Source organism: Convolutriloba macropyga, chromosome 10 (assembly GCF_964194025.1).
Source record: "Convolutriloba macropyga chromosome 10, txConMacr16.3, whole genome shotgun sequence".
NCBI classification, from domain to species: Eukaryota; Metazoa; Xenacoelomorpha; order Acoela; family Convolutidae; genus Convolutriloba; species Convolutriloba macropyga.
In genome coordinates this window covers 44468533-44484822 of record NC_134477.1, presented here as the reverse complement: position 1 = coordinate 44484822, position 16290 = coordinate 44468533, and the positions used below count along the sequence as shown (strand labels likewise).

The 16290-nt window shown below is 35.8% G+C and overlaps 2 protein-coding genes across 5 annotated transcripts in view; one reads left to right on the top strand and one right to left on the bottom strand.

Moving 5' to 3' along the window:
* The window catches only part of LOC142348157 (serine palmitoyltransferase 1-like), a 467259-nt gene that overhangs the window by 58931 nt on the left and 392038 nt on the right, over positions 1-16290 (top strand). The window lies entirely within an intron of this gene.
* Positions 1-16290, bottom strand: part of LOC142348156 (dynein axonemal heavy chain 6-like) — a 193017-nt gene that overhangs the window by 168753 nt on the left and 7974 nt on the right. For all 4 annotated transcript variants that reach the window (XM_075399367.1, XM_075399369.1, XM_075399370.1 and 1 more), the window contains exons 3-12: positions 14971-15144; positions 9513-9691; positions 6569-6836; positions 5990-6083; positions 5709-5896; positions 5115-5306; positions 2364-2483; positions 1869-1962; positions 1379-1556; positions 517-635 (exon numbers count right to left, since the gene is read on the bottom strand). In XM_075399367.1, coding sequence (XP_075255482.1) covers positions 517-635; positions 1379-1556; positions 1869-1962; positions 2364-2483; positions 5115-5306; positions 5709-5896; positions 5990-6083; positions 6569-6836; positions 9513-9691; positions 14971-15144 — 1606 coding nt within the window. The remainder of the gene's footprint in view (positions 1-516; positions 636-1378; positions 1557-1868; positions 1963-2363; positions 2484-5114; positions 5307-5708; positions 5897-5989; positions 6084-6568; positions 6837-9512; positions 9692-14970; positions 15145-16290) is intronic.

The window sequence follows — 16290 nt, the reverse complement described above, 5'->3', positions numbered from 1 at the left end:
CCTTTAAGGGGTAACGGAGACGCTCATTGTTTGGCAGTTTCCGCCGCTCTCTCAAAATAGATTTCTTTTTAACTGTGACAGCATTTTCACCGGTCTTTTTTGGCTTCATGCAGCCATGTTTTAGTTTTCTTCGACTTTTCTCAGAAAATATGAGCACATAAAGACCAAACTAATGGCGAGGGTACAATATTGATTCTAGGATGTTAAAAAGATGAAAAAAATGCCCGATAATTTTTTCAGAATGATCTTTTGAACTTTCTCTTTAGTGAAAATTTAGGAGCAAAGAACTTCAAAACGATACGATATATGTTGCTCTTGGATGCCCTCAAAGAAGTCGAAAATGGTCTGAAGAAAAAACTGGGTCTAGCATATAGTTCTCATATATTTTTTTGAAAAAAATTCAAAAAAATTATCATACAAAGCAATAAAAAACATTACAACAGAACTAATACGGTCACGCATAAACATAAACGCAAAATAATTACTATGAGTAACAGAAGCAGAAAGATTTCATACCGACAGTTGACTCGAACAGATTGAAACACGTGACAATGTTGTCCTTGAAGTCCTGCAGAGAGGGAAAAAGACTGGTGTAAACTTCCCCTTGTTGGGACTCTTTGAAGCGACCGAAGTACCTGAAACAAAGTTTTTGGTGACCGTTAGCTTTTTTTGTTGCCTTCCCAATTTGCCCTATATGGTGGGTGCATAATATTTGCAAACCCAAACACAAGTGCAACTTTACATAATCATTTGCTTTGTATTGATATATAATTTATGATGGGGGGATTTATAAATCTCAACAGATAACTATCACATCTAGGATATGAGAAACAATTGCACGTTGCAGATGTTAATCCATTCAACATCGCAAAAAAAGAAACTTATTTTTCAATGACAAGTACTTAATTGATCGAAAGAACTGCGACAGATTTAAATTTTTTTGTTCTCTATTAATCACTAAAACAACAAATGAACACACGCCAATTTTATTCACACAATGATGAAACCCTGAAAAATGAAACACTAATAAAATACAACAATAGCCATTAAGCTAACTCACGGGTTTCTGCTAAAACGAATTAGTTTCCAAACTTTCACAAAATTCAGATTTTTCCAATCCCCTTCCTCGGAACAACTTTTGTTTTTACAAGCCAGCATAAACCAATTGACTAAGTATTTTTACATTGATAATAATCCTTATAAACGGTGAATGAAATAAGCATTAGCAAGTACAATTAGCATATACTTTTTTAAAAGATTCATACAAAATTTATGGTCATAACTGATCGGGGCAAAAAGAAGACGATTTCTTCCGAATTGATTTATGCAACTAACTTATCGTCTACTAACAAAACAAAAAATTCAAAAGTCAAATTACCCAATTAGAGTTCCTCCCGCTGACGAACTGGCCCCAATACTGCTTTGTTCAGACACGACACTCTCGTTGTCTTCAGACATCACTGTACCTCTGTCATCGTCCCCTGGTGTGACTGAGGGCTGATTAGGGTCATATGGCACCTCATCGGGGTTGTTTTCGGAATCTATTTGATTGTCCTCTGGGAACGAAAAAAGTGACCTTATAGACCAGTGATATTTTGAAAAAGAAACAAGGGAAATAAGGCAATAAAAATGAATCTGAGAGCCAGATTAGTTTCGAGTGGAGATGAAACTTATGATGGTTTCAAATTGTCGTTCGAATAATGTCAATTTCAACACCCCTCTTCCCAAGCGCAGCTGTAATTGAACCCAAACCCCTCCCTCAAAACGTTAAATTATGATACAAGAGAGCTTTTTCATAGGGTGTACATTGTGTTTGAGATTGAGATGTTGAAATTACTATCAAATATGATTAAGAGAAAGTCTCGTACCATCGTGAAAAGTGACATGTGATGGAACTCGAAGCTTAGAGGCAAAGTCCTGTCTTGAGTCGAAGCCACTCGCAGTTGGAGCCATTGAACTTTTCTAAACATCACAACAGCAGGCAATTCAAGATATAAAAAAAACTCAATAAGTTCAGAAAGTTAAACCTCGAAAAACAGTTTTAAACCTCGCAAAACTGTCAACAAGGAAAAAGCGACTTATGAACAAAATAAGTATAGTGTAGTTTCTAGATTCTCTCAAGACGCTGAAACAAAACCTCTTTTTGCAAACCTGCGCAAGATGGAATGTGCGCTTTCTGAATTGGATCCTTATTTACTTTTACAGCCCATTAAAAAGCAAGCACTAGCGATTGCAACTATTCTAAACCATGCATAGGATGTCAAAATTTCATTTATAAGATTTGATGGGGTCAGATGTTAGGGGGAGGAGTATGTACAGGTTTCTGGACAAGTCCATTAAAGATGGTAGTGTGTAATACTGACACTTTTGACTAGTTTGGAGCTGACAGTTCTGAGGGGAGTGACATTCAGTTGTAGTCTCACATTGAACAGGGGCTCAGGCAATTCATCCTCTTTTTCCTTCTTTATTATCGAACCGAGAATCTGAAAGGTAATATATTAGATTTGTACCCAAAATACAGAATCAGGATTGCAGTTTCATAGTGTTGCAACCGCAGGAAATATCAATTTTCCAAGAAGCCAGCTGTAATAGATTTTGTGAGAATAATTAAAGCATAGATATGTTGCATCGCTTATTTTTACCAAATTTTCCTGCTTATGACGTCTAATATTTGTTTTTGTTGCTCATCTGACAATTTTCTTCAGTCCAGTCCAAAAACCTAACAACAATAAATTGCTATCAAATTTTTTCTATCCAATATTATTTTGGAAATTTGGTGAAAGCACTGATAAGTTGTTCAGATAAAAAGAACAATTGAGTAGACAGAAGTAGCCACAAAAAAACGAAGACTACAAAAGTGAAAAATCAAGAAAGAAAATAGACCTGACAGAACTAAAGGTTACCAGAGAACAAGTCATTACTTGGCAGTTGAACTATAAAAACTAGAATCTAAATCTTCAACCCAGGTTTACATTTAAAAAAACTGCACGATTTCTAAACACATAAAGGTGTTAATCAATTAAAAAGTTGATACGGCAGATACTCAGAATAAAACGAAATAAAAGTAGGTTTTCAGTCAAAAAAATTTCTTGACAAGGAACAATTGAAGAACACGTTAGAACGGAGACCCAAGTAACTAAAATCGACAAAGTCAATGAAAAGTTCTTGTTTATGTAAGGAGTGTCTAATACTTTCTATCATAATATAGGGGTAAAAGTGTTGAAAGCTAGTAAAGTGTTCTTTTCGAACTGCAGGCTTTGTTCTAAGTATGAAAAAGTGATCTTATTTTGTGTGCAGTTTCAGTTAGATTACACAACTATAGTTAATTCAGCTTCTATACTGATGGCTATTACGTATAATACTAATACTAGCTATCAGTCACTCTAATGCATTTGGATAACTTAATGCACTATGACTTAATAACAGGATTTTATCGGTCTATCCCTTTTCATTTCATTTTGCCAATAACCGCATTCATGAATTCTCAAACATTTGTTCGAAGGAATTCCAAAACCAGGACAGTACGTTTAATGATAATGCCAGTTAGCAGTATACTCTTAAAAACTTTGAAGGCAATAGCGTATTTCATTTATGAAGACAGAAAATTAAGTGATTGTTCTTCTTGTTCCCACCCGCCATGAGATGGAGAATAGGAACTTCATAACGCCCCTCAAATAATTTTTTCGTGAAGCCAAACTCCGCTGATTGATATCTTTTGCTGACAGATACAAAAGCAATATCACTGAAAACCTCATTCAAAACGGGATCAAAACTTGAGGAAACATGTCATTTTCTTCGCAAAACTTTGAAGCTTAAGCGATTCACCAAATGTTTACAGCCTATTTTTAACAAATCAAAATTAATTTATATAAAAAATCAAAACTTAGATATTTCATTGATTGGCACTGTTATCTAGTTCTTTCAATTAAAGAAAACCGACAACAATTTTCCGTCATTAATTTTCAACTTCCAAACAAAAACGTTCAGCAAAAATCTGCCTTCAATTGGTTTAAAATAAATGCAGGTTTTCAAAATTGTATAATTGAATTCAAAAAAAGGTAAAAAAATCATCGCTCAACTTCAATTTTCTTATTTAAAGATCTCTCTTCAGTTGAAAATAGCCAACGCCAATTTGCAAAGAGAAAGATTGCTGATTGTAACGTCATAAAATTACACTACCAACTTCAGGTAACTAAAAATTAAACAATTATGAGAGATAGGAGCAGTCAAAGATCATTTATTATACATTCTGATAGTTTTTCGGTAAAACTAAAAAATCATGCTTCAATTAGAAGAAAGTTATCACTTTTCAGTTCAGAAAAACAATAATGGAATTGGACACTTACAATTGAATAACTCTTAAAAGTGAATCAATGTATTTGAAAGAGCAAATTGAAACATAACCGACAATGGGTATGTTCGTGTGGTTCTAGCCAGCGTAAGCGTAGGCCCAGACGCATTGCGTTGAAGGGGGTAACAGAAAGAGGTGCGGGGGGCTTGAACTTTTACGAAGCAGCCTCAGTAAACTTAGAGCCCAATAAACCTCTAAGTGAGTTCAGACACTTAAAGCTCTCGGGATTTACCAGTGTATCCGGTTTTTGAAAAAGAAAAGTCAACCTAAATCGCTCAAGAGAGCAAAGAAATTTAGAAAAGGTAAAAACGGTCCCGCAAAAATTTTGCATTAAAAAGGACTACAGTAAGTATACTTCTAACTTCGTCCGAGAGCAATCAATAACCATAATATAATTCCTTGGCAAAACAATCACGAATAACACTTCATTTGGGATGCCAGCTGTGTGAAAACTTTTTTGTCGCCAAACAACATTTTAATTTCAGATTAATAATTTGCCTAGGTGTAGATTCAAACGTTATAACCATAAGTAGCTTCAAGCTGTCTGTTTTCCACGCAAGCAAAACTATATCGCTGTTAATATGTTAGCGCGAACTTAAGTTTTGCATAGTTTTTATGGCCAGCCACTGAAATCAATGGACCAATTAAAAACCTAAGTACACAAAAAATCATTTAAAAAACAGACAATTTGATAGTAAAGATTAAACAGTTCATCTGATAATGAATATTGAAACCTTGAACTGCAGTCGGCTACAATTCTTACCTCATCAATATCGACTACTGTCTTCTTGGGTATTTTGAATGCATTGAAATCGTACTTTGGAATGACATATTCTTTCTTGTTATTCTGGTTGTCTTGGTTGCTCTGGAAATCATCTGGACCCAGAGACCTCTTAAACCCTCCTGACCTCAATCGGGGTTTGAATTCTTCCTCTTCTTTTAGTTTCTTCTCATCCTTGAAAAAATAAAATGGCAGTTCAATTTTTACTTTTGATTTTAATTAAAGTAGTGGTAATCATTGATCTTCTGTTGATCCAATTAAAGCGGCAATGACAACCGCTCACTCCACTTTCATTTCAACGAATGAAATTTACGACAAAAACTTAACCAACCAATTGAAACCTGAGAACTCATCAACGCTCAGTATTTTGAAACTTTCGCGTATGGTAAACTAGAATTAATCACAAATAGATTTGGCACTGGGGTGTTTCGAGGTCCTCTATGTGCATGCGAACTTAAGATAACCTGTATTAAAATACTAAAACGCAGCTTGAAATTTCAAATCATAATCACTACGATAATAGCAGAAACGAAGAAAAAAACGTTCAGGTCCAAATAGTAATGAAATGGAACCAACTTCGGCAGCTTGTATCATGCGTCGTCTGACATTCTCAAGACCTCCATCTACGTGAAGCCAGAGGTGACTGGTAGCATTGATTACCAGTCTCTGCAACATGTCCAGCATCTGGTTGTCAACCAGTCGAAGGAATTTGGACAGGCGACGTAGAATGTGTTTCCACACTGCTAACGCAGTATACGGCGAAGCTGAAATGACAAACAAACAACAATGGTCAGTGAATGATTATAAAGCAATCCGCAATTAAGAAAGCAGCCATTTAAAGCGTAGTAAATACGAACTGTTCTCTTTCCGTCGCCGGGAGAAGTCAAACTCCCCGTGCATTAGTTTCGCAGGTTCAATCCCATGTTCACGGGCTTCGTCTTGAGCCACTTTCTAAAACATACAACATTCGTAACCGACACCGATATAATTTTTTTGGGTTTTCCGAACGTTTTAGAGTGATTTGCACAAGAAAACAATGCAGTAACCTGAGTTTTAGCACAAAAATACGCCACTTCTATAACACGAAAGATGTGTACTTATACCGCAATCTCATCTTATTTGTTATACAGATAACTTCCTTTTACTGCAATTTGGAACAACGAATGGTTTTTTTAATGGAACTTTAAGCTCCAAGCTCATGCTACTCAAAACTTCCATCAAATCAATTGAAATAAAGAGTGCGTTAAGAAAAAAAACCCTTTTTTGGCACTTTATTCAACAGCTATTTGGCGTTTTGAATTCAAAGTTTTGAATGAGTCCTTTTCAGCAAATAAAGGATGAAAATTGGACTTAAATCCCTAAAATCTTTAAAATCCTGATTTAAAAACTTCGGAGAAATATAATTGTACAGTGTTCGGATAGCACCAAAAACTTACAAGGCAAGCTCTCTTGGCAATTTCCACAATATTATCTCTCATTGTCAGCAACTTGTCGAGAGCAGAGGAGCACTGTCGCTTTTGATTGGTCATGAAATCAGCCAACCAGATTGTCTCCTTAGGATCCAATGAGATTAAGCACACTTCTGTTGTTCCCAGATTCTGATATGAGTTGCTAGGGCAAGCTGATTGGCAGATACTACGCACGTGTAATAAGCACAGAAGCAAAGCGTCTGTGTTCGTTAAAAGTTCTCGTTCAATTTCGCCACTAAAATAGCAGAAATTATGACGAGAAAATTATTGCACATCTATATAAATCCACAGGAAGGGGAGCTGGCACCAGTGAACAAATTAAGCATTAACCAAAATTCTGATGCAACTTTGATCTGTTTCGGTTATAAAAGAGCTTTTAGAAACACGATTGCAACATGGTGTGAAAGTTCAAAATTTGACAAAAAATACCTCCAAAATTAGACGACTACCAATATACAGGTCTATCAGTAATCTAACAAAACAGTACATAATTCTGAGGGTACTCTAATGACTTTGCAGTCCTCCAAGAAGAGTTCAAAAACTCTGCATTTAAGAAAATGTGCTCATATTTTCACGAACTTCTTATTTGATTTTAAGTTGCTGATTCTTTGGTTTGTCTCAGCTCTGATTGGTACACTGATCAATTAGTTCATAGCCAAATAGTTATCTGGCTATTACAATGGATCCCAACTAAAAATGGGAAAAAAATTGTTTTCAATTAACTGTAAGTCTGCCAAATCAATGCTTACGCATCACCTCAAAATAATTCAAAATTTCTCAGATCAGATAGGGATCAAAACAGTCTCAAAATAGGGTTAATTAGAAAAAACTCAAAACATAACTAACCGCAAAATGTTATTTCCAAAAAAAGTAAGATTTGAATTCCGGCTCCATTAAGCAGGGGTGTCAGCAAAAAACCTTCCCAGACACATGAAGCTTCCTTATTGGATAGTCAAGATGTTAGAGTTCTCCTTAAGATTCAAGATGTTAGGTTAGTCCTTAAGATGTTAGAGTTCTCTGCTGATCTCAAAATTAAGACTTAAAAAAAGCATCAACCTTCTAGCTAATTGTTAATAAATATCACAAGAAATTGAGCCAAGCAGATTCAAAATTGAAAGAAAAATTATATAGCTGGTAAGTCCAGAAATCATGCAGGACAATTTTCACAAAGAAAAGGAATCAAATTATAAGTATTCCCAAAAACAACGAGTTCCTTTTATAAGGCAACTTCTAATATTACCATATTGACACAGTTTTCTGCACAACTTTCGAAACCATAGGGCAACCTCGATAGATCCGCTCTCAAAAATTGTTTTATGAGCTATTTTTTAAGTAATATCAATTTTCCCCATCCTTCAAAAAAGAATATTAGCAGTTCATCCAACCTATTTCTTAAAAGTTGAATTTCTGCGAATGATAGGGTATGATAATGAAAAATCAAATTATTTCAATTTTTAGGATCTCTAGAGACAGGAATGCATTTCAATTAATTACCAAAAACTTATAGAAAAAATAGAAAACACTATAGCTTTTAAAGCATACGTTTTAAACAACCTGATTCAAAAATAAGATCGATTTTCTTACATGAGCAACAAATACATTGCAGACGGCAAAAATTGACCAAGATTTTTGAACTTCAGAATTTTTAAAAAAAAAAAAATATATATATATATATATATATATATGCATTTTTCAATTGCAGAAGTGAGCAGAACTTTTCAACGCTTGTGCCACAAAAAAAGAAAAATTTTAAAATAAAAAACAATCGTAATAATTGACAGCTGCAATAAATTTTAAAATCATGATGGAACTAAATTTATGAAAGAAAACTTTATCTAAAACCATTAACTTGGAAAAATAATTTCAAATCTGTTAAAAAGATTCTAAAAAATCAACAAAAACCGACCACTTACGGATGAATTGCTCTCGAACAACAGGCGTGGCTATTTAATTTAGAGGTGTAACTTGCAAAATTTTTTTCTACATGCAAAAAATCTAGCCAAACTGGGGCATGAACATTCGACCTCCCCGATGGCTGTCTTAGACCTTACCAATTGAACTGTACCGGCTTTGCTACTTCATTTCTTACAATCGCCTCTATACTAGCAATAGCATCATTTCAAAATGCAAACATTTCAGTTCAAGCAAAATTCAAGAAATCAAGCTAAAAAAAATGACTTGAGAGCAAATAAAGTTCTTCTAGAACCAGAGTGCAAAAACAGTCAGGCAAATTCGAGGGCAATTTGCAGCCAGGAGTACGGCTCTTCAAATGATGCCCTAAAAATTTTTTTCATAATTTTACTTTTCATTATATGAGGCCTACACACGATTCGAACAAAACCTTCTTATCTTTTGATTTCTTCATCTGGCCTCTACAGAATTAGCAAAAGATGCGCTGAAAAAATTCTGACCTTCAAGCAGTGTTGAAATCATACCCCCTTAAACTCTCTACAGAAGAGGACAGGACACACATCTATAGAAATGAATCAATAGAAAACCTTACCGGAAAAAAACTACTCGCATATAAAAAAGAATCTAATCAACAGCAGATTATCCACAAGCTAAAACAACTCAAAATTGAAGTAAAAAAAAAACAAAATCCGAAAGTGTTTTAAAATGCTTGCATCTAAAATTCAACGGGCGCCGCAATTATATTCTCTCTGTACACTAACAAATACTTTCTAGAATAAATACTTGTGTTTCATTTTTTATTGAAAGATTTAATATGTCGCTGAGAAAATTTAGTGTTCTGAATGAAACACAGAACTTCAGTAGACGCATTAAAGCGTTGATTTTATTCCATGCCATAGATCAAACCAATACTGCATATTTTAAACAGACGAACAAATTCCGATAATATTAAGACCAATTTATTAAGAATTTTTTCATAATCGTCTAAAATTGAGCTGACCTGACTTCGGCCTTCTTTTTGCTTCTGACGTTGGCCCTCCACAATTTGAAAGTTTTCCATATTCTGAATTTGGCGAACACTGACTTGTCAAAGATCATCCGGAATAGTCTGGCTTCGTACATCCAGCGCAGCACTGGAGTCCGCACCACAATTTTCGAGCCATCGGGGCTGTACTTAACCTAAAAGGGAACTGGGCATCTTTTTAGTTTCATCTTACATTTCTGGTTACGTCCACTGGGAACAGCAATTGTAGAATTCTCTTAATCAAAAACACTCTCCGCTATCTCTTAACCCCTTGTGAACAGTATTCGGACATCGATGGTCTACTTTCTCAGCACTTCAAACTGGGTTTTTAAGTCGCAGTGACGCTTTTTCGCTGTTCTTTTCATTTTCAGGTTTTCATCTCATTTAAAATTACAGCCATAACTTCTCAGGTCTCAGGTTTAGTTTCACTAAGACCTAGAATTGAAACATTGACTTTTAGATCGCAAAAGGCATATGATATCTCTAGACAAACCCCGCTTCCTTAAAAAATCACAAATCAAAGTCGCATTAAATGAGACTGAACATTTATCTTAGGAACAAGCATGAGATAACTCAAACTGACTCTACGACGGAATTAAAAAAAACATTTTCGTACTCTGTCATGCATGTTGTTCCAAACACAATGGTTATCCAAGATTGAGTTAATGTATATGAAAACAGAACACATTGTAAAAGCAGCGTACAAATAATCTGACAAACACAAATAGCATATTACTAATAATGAATTCAAGATAAAATCAAGATAAAAAACACAACCGAAAATTTACGGACGGATTTCTCTCAATAACTGCAAAGGTTTGTTATCACATTTGACTATCAAACCATGAAGTTATGCCTCATCTGAAGGATCGGTGAAGAACGGTACTTTCAGAGAACAGTAAAAAAGATTTGTTGCCTGCGACCGGAACAACAAGTTTTCGATGCGACCGAAACAGAAAAAAATTAAAAACGTGGAAACCGGAAAATATTAAACAGACGAAAAGAAAAACTACAAAAAAGCACGGAAATATTTCAGCAATCATTTCTATTCACCTCGAACACTTGAACTCAGGTTTTACAAATATAGTACATTGCAGGTATTTTCCGTGGTTTTTGCCTGTAACTGAATCCAATTGAACAACTCTGGTCCTCCTGATGGAACCTAAAAATATGGGAAACTAAAATCATGGGAAAACAAAACTGAGCTACTTCGTTCATAATTGCACTTGTTCCTCTGGCATTCTGAATAAAAAAATTTATTAAAAAAATGGTGCCTTTATTTTGAGGAAAAATCGAATAAACGGAGGCAGTATTTGATTATTACTATATCTTTTTCGATTTAAGAGAAGGATCAAACCGAATTTTGGCAATAATTTTTGTCGATTTCTGTGGGCACTTACGCTAAGACCACATACAATAGTTCATTTGAAGATTAAAACCATTGAAACGTTGTTGTTGTTTGCCACAATCATCTTGGGTTTCGCAGGTCTGGAGGCCCAGAAACTAGACGGCTTCCACTGGGTTCCTCCAAAGCGTTTCGGGTGTCAATCGGGTCCTTCTTTTTGGGCAACTGAACAGATGCCTTGTTGTGTGTTCGGATTTCAGGCAGTCAGGTTATTTGTCATCGTCTGAGCGTTTGATGCGGTGATTGTTTGATTGCAGGAGGCAGCTGAAGCCTGAACGGAGTTGCGCTAGTTGTCTTCTGCTGCCTCTTGGTAAGGACTTCTCGTATTCTGATATCTTCGATGACATTGTTTCAAGAAGTTTGGATGGAGCGTAGTTCTCAATGGCGTCCTCCACTTCAAGAGTGGGCATATCTTTAAGAATTCTTTTGTATTCTTTCGGCGTGACGTGAGTCTTGTTTTCCGTTTCGTTGAGGTATGGAGTTACATAGCGGTTGTATCTGGTATGTAGAGTTTCCTTGATTTGTCTGGGGTGAGGGTGTTTGTGGAGAAAGCAATGAGATGGATGATATGTCAGATATCTGGATAGTTGCTGTTGGACACATAGTAGCCTGACGTGTCTGCGAACTGGTAGTATGTTTGTTTCTTGGTGAAGGTGGTCTTCGTTTGTCATTAGGAGGCATCCTGTGGCGATTCTGAGAGCGGCATTTTGGACTCTCTGAAGGCTTGTTATATTCGTTTGGTTGGTAGTGGGTCCCCATACTGCCGAAGCGTAATTTAGGATAGGTCGTATTAGAGATTTATATGTCACCAGCAGGGTTTCTTTTGACTGTCCCCATGTAGTGCCGGAGAGGGCTCTCATGACGTTGAGTCTCTTCTTGGATCTTGCTGTTACATCCTTGACGTGTTTCGTGAAGGTAAGACCAGAGTCCAGGGTCACGCTCAGCACCTTGATTGAATTTGAATTTGGGACTCGCTTGCTGTGTATTTCTACTTTTGGATCTGTTTTATATTGCTTTGGGTCGGAGGTGAAGAGAGTGCAATTGCATTTGTCTACCGCGAGTTTCAATTTATGGCCATTGAAGAAATCTGCCAGAGATGCTGATGTCTGGTTGGTTGTAAGAACTTGACAAGACGGGAAGCAAGAAGTTTCTCCAATATCTTGCTCGCTGAGCAGAGGAGAGAGATCGGGCGATAAGACTATGCTTCATTTGCGGGCTTTCCTGGTTTACTTACTGGGATGATGAGGCTTTTCTTCCACATTGACGGGATTTTGCTTCTGGCGATGCTGAGGTTGAATGTGAAAAGCAAAAACTCCTTAGCAGCTGGACCAATATGTTTGAGGTGCATTTTGCTTAGTCCGTCTGGCCCCAGTACGGGGGAATTTTTGGTTTCTTGAATCACTAAGTCCAGGTCAGCACTGCAGAAGGGATCTACCGTCTTTAGGGATTGTGATTTGATTTGTATGACTTTTCTGTGTGCTGGTGTGCTGCTATGCGTTTCCATTGTGGTGAATTGTTTGTTGAAACGTTCACCGATGTCTGCTGGCGAGTTGAAAAACTTTTTCCCAAACTTAATGGCGACATTTTCGGCATTGGTTTCCGCTCCATTCAGCGACTTAATGGTTTTCCATAGCAGTTTTGGGTTTGTTTTGTGGTCAAACTTCTTCAGATAATCTATCCATTTCTTCTCTTTCCATGCAAATTTCATTCGTTATTTGCGAGTTTAGTGATTGCGATACGTTCGTTTCGAGGATTATATTCTCTGAGGTTGTCTCTTTCTTTGATTAATTGCTTTGCTTTCTCGGGGATGCATGGGATGTAGATGGGTCTGCGGCCACTGGGGATATGGTGTTTGGCGGCAGTCAGAACGTGTTGCCTGAATATCTTCTCACCTTCGTAGACTGCTAAGGGCTTGTCTTCGTTACTGATGAGATCTTCAAACTCGTTCTGAAACTCAGACCAGCTCGCTTTAGCGAAGTTGATGAAGGTACGTTTCGCTGCCTCCCTCTTGTTGCCATGTAATGACAATTGGGAGGTGGTCCGAGCTCATACTACAAATGACTTCCCAGTTGTACTTTGCCAGCATGTTCTCTTGGACAATGGACACATCCGGTGATGACGATTTTTGATTCGAGAGGAGTCGCGTTGCACTTGTCTGTTGAATATTCTTGTCTGTTGCACTTGTCTGTTGAATATTCCTGATGCTTTCAATGAACCTATAAATGAAGCTCTCAACAAAAACACAGCTAAATTTTTATTTCCTTTACAAGAACAAGCGAAGCAGCAACTAGTATATTTTTGTTTTCACTGAGAAATGAATAACTCAAATTAAGAAACTATTTCGAAAAGCAGAAAACCTAAATTTTCCTGTAATAATAAAATCACGCTATACCTTGCGTCCTAGCTTTTACGGTGTTTAACTTGACATTAAATGCAATGAAGTGGTTCTCTAAGGGTCATTTTCAGGAGAAATGCCAAAATAAATGAAAAGAATCACTCGAGAAAAGATCGAAAGAAAATGCTTTTTTATTTTCAACTTCCTTGACTTTAGAGAATTAAATTCCCTTTGATGTCTAAATTGTCCAGCTTGACTCAGAGAATTATATTATCAAAATTAAACGAAACTTTAAAGGAGTCCTTTCATTGTTATCATTTCAAACAAGAACTTTTTTAGTGCATTAGACTCATTTTATTGTTCGTTCAAGCAAAATACATACCAAAACCACGTCTTCCAGGTAATTAAGAGTTCGATGTGACTGTTAACTGAATTGATCTCAAATGGAAATTTTGTAATAAGATGAAAAAAAAGATTTGAGAGAGAAAATGAAGAAAAAAATAATTTTTTCAGCACAACTCCGTTTTTCTCATCTGATACTTTGTTGAATTTAAAGCAACGTTTTTCCAATAGATCCAATATTGATTGAAATATGAAATCATCATTCACCGGATTCGACCAGCTTGCGTTGTTTCAGCTTGCGTTGTTTCACAGTTCAGCTTGCGTTTTTCAAAATAACAAAGTACTAAATGTTGCTTGCATTGTAGTCGGTGCTTCTATTAGTTCTCTTACTTTAATCTTAATAGCTTTTATTTTGCATGCATCACTGTAAGAATCTTGCAAAGCCCACCAAACACACACACACACGCTATGTGACTCAAGAATCTACAGTGGAGTAAGCGTGAATGTTCTCGACTACATACGCTTACTCAATCTTGACAAAAAAAATTGAATCACAGAAGAAAAGTCCGTGACATTTATTACTATTGATCAAGTTTTCCTATTTCACTAACGGAAACTGAAAAACCAAAAAGGGGTCATCATCAAAGAGAAATCTACTGCAGTCAGATTATGCCCAGCTGGTAATCAACAAAGTATCAATTCAACTATTGTTACTTAATTATTGGATTCTACTCTGGTACAGTTCAAAATTTTGTGATGGTGACGTGACATAACAACATATAGCACCAATAACAAAACTTTTGCTTATCGGCCAAGTAGAAAAGTAGAAAGAGGTCGCATAACCTCACTCACTCAGAATGAACTTATTAGTGGTTGATTTCACTGAAAAACTGTCTTTTGAAAAGTGAATAATTCATTGCAAGAATCGCAGTTGGAGACGATAAATCAACAAGAAATTAGCAGTATTTATCTTGAAACACACACACACACTCACACACACACACACACACACACACACACACACACACGCACGCACACACACACACACACACACACACACACACACACACACACACACACACACACACACACACAAGCATACGCGCCCACGCACGCACACACACAGAGAAACTGGTCTGAATAACGCACAACTTAGTTCGCTCCATTATGGAGCGAACAAAGTTGTGCGTTATTAATTATTTATTGTTCAGTGTTCTTACACAGAAGAGATTACATTGTAAACTGTCATGTACAGTCCCGAAATAAATAATTATAGTTCTTGGACTTTTAATTAAAAAAATGTGAGAACGAGAACTTAAATCAATTTGAGCTTTTAAAAGTAGCAAAGTTACCAGAGTTATGGCTGACATGGATGCAGTGAACACTTCTTTCCTCCCTCTGGCTTCCTCTGGAGAGACAACTTCGATGTCGTAGGGGTCATACCTGGACTTCCTATCTCTTCTGTGTTTGGGGAGACAGTAGACAAAATTTCCGTCCTCTTCACTAGTTTCAAAGATTTCCTCTTCCTAGTAAAGAGCCATAATAAAATTGAGAAGATAGAAATAAGATTATTATGGGATAGTTATTAGTAAAGTTAATAATCTCACTAATAAAGGATTGAATAGGTGACATCTCTTCATGCAAAAAGCCTTCCTAAATAAAGAGTTTGAGAACAACTGAAAAGCTTCGCTTCACTTGACGAGTCTTACAACAGTATGATGACCTTTCGAGTTTTTACGTTGTATGTGAATCTATATGCAATCAATGTTAACAACTACAGCAAATTATGCTTTTCCCTCAAACAATAAAAGATAAAAAGAAGTTTAAAATATCTGTTTGAAACTTCTTGTTTTCTTTTCCTGTTTGTTTCAAATTTAATAGAAAGTTCTCTAGATAACCAGAATTTTATTGAGCTAACACTGCTCACAAATCAAAAGCACTTCAAGAAAAAACATTGAATACATACATCTCTAAAAGCAAAAATTAAAGAATACTTTGTGAAATCCATCTTATGTATTTCCCAAGATCTGAGAACTACTAATTTAACAATTACTCCTCTGTATCTTATAACTCATTTGGAAGATCGGAGACCCATTTAAGGTGTTGTAGGAATTAAAAAAAACTATCAAAAGCCAGAAATTTAAAGTTCCTACGAAAAAAATCCTTAAACCCATTTTTCGTATTACGTAATTTTATTTTCATAACGAACTCTGTGGTAAGAATTGAGAAAATTCATCCGTTTTCAAACTGCAAAGATTAACGCAAAATTTGAGTTCAAGAAATCAGTATTTCATTTTCAGTATTAATAAAAACAACTTTAAAACTGATATTTCTGGTACCTGAGAACATACCTATCATTCATCAATCAAAAAGTTCATACATCACGAAACCAGCAAAATCAAAAATTGATTATTTTAAGAACGAAAAATCAAAAAATTAACTAAAAAGTTTTTTCAGCTCTCTGTTTTGTCAAATAAATCATCAAACTGATTGCTTCAAAAATTATTGCAAACCCGTATAATCAACTCAAACAAATATATTTAGACTCTCTTCTTTTTCACAAACCAAAAAAATCAATCTATATTGGTCCACTTTTTTGTTTTTTAAAACAGATTTTTCGATTAAAATAACTTTTGAAAAGGGGTAAAACGGTTAACAAAGTGGCATTATAG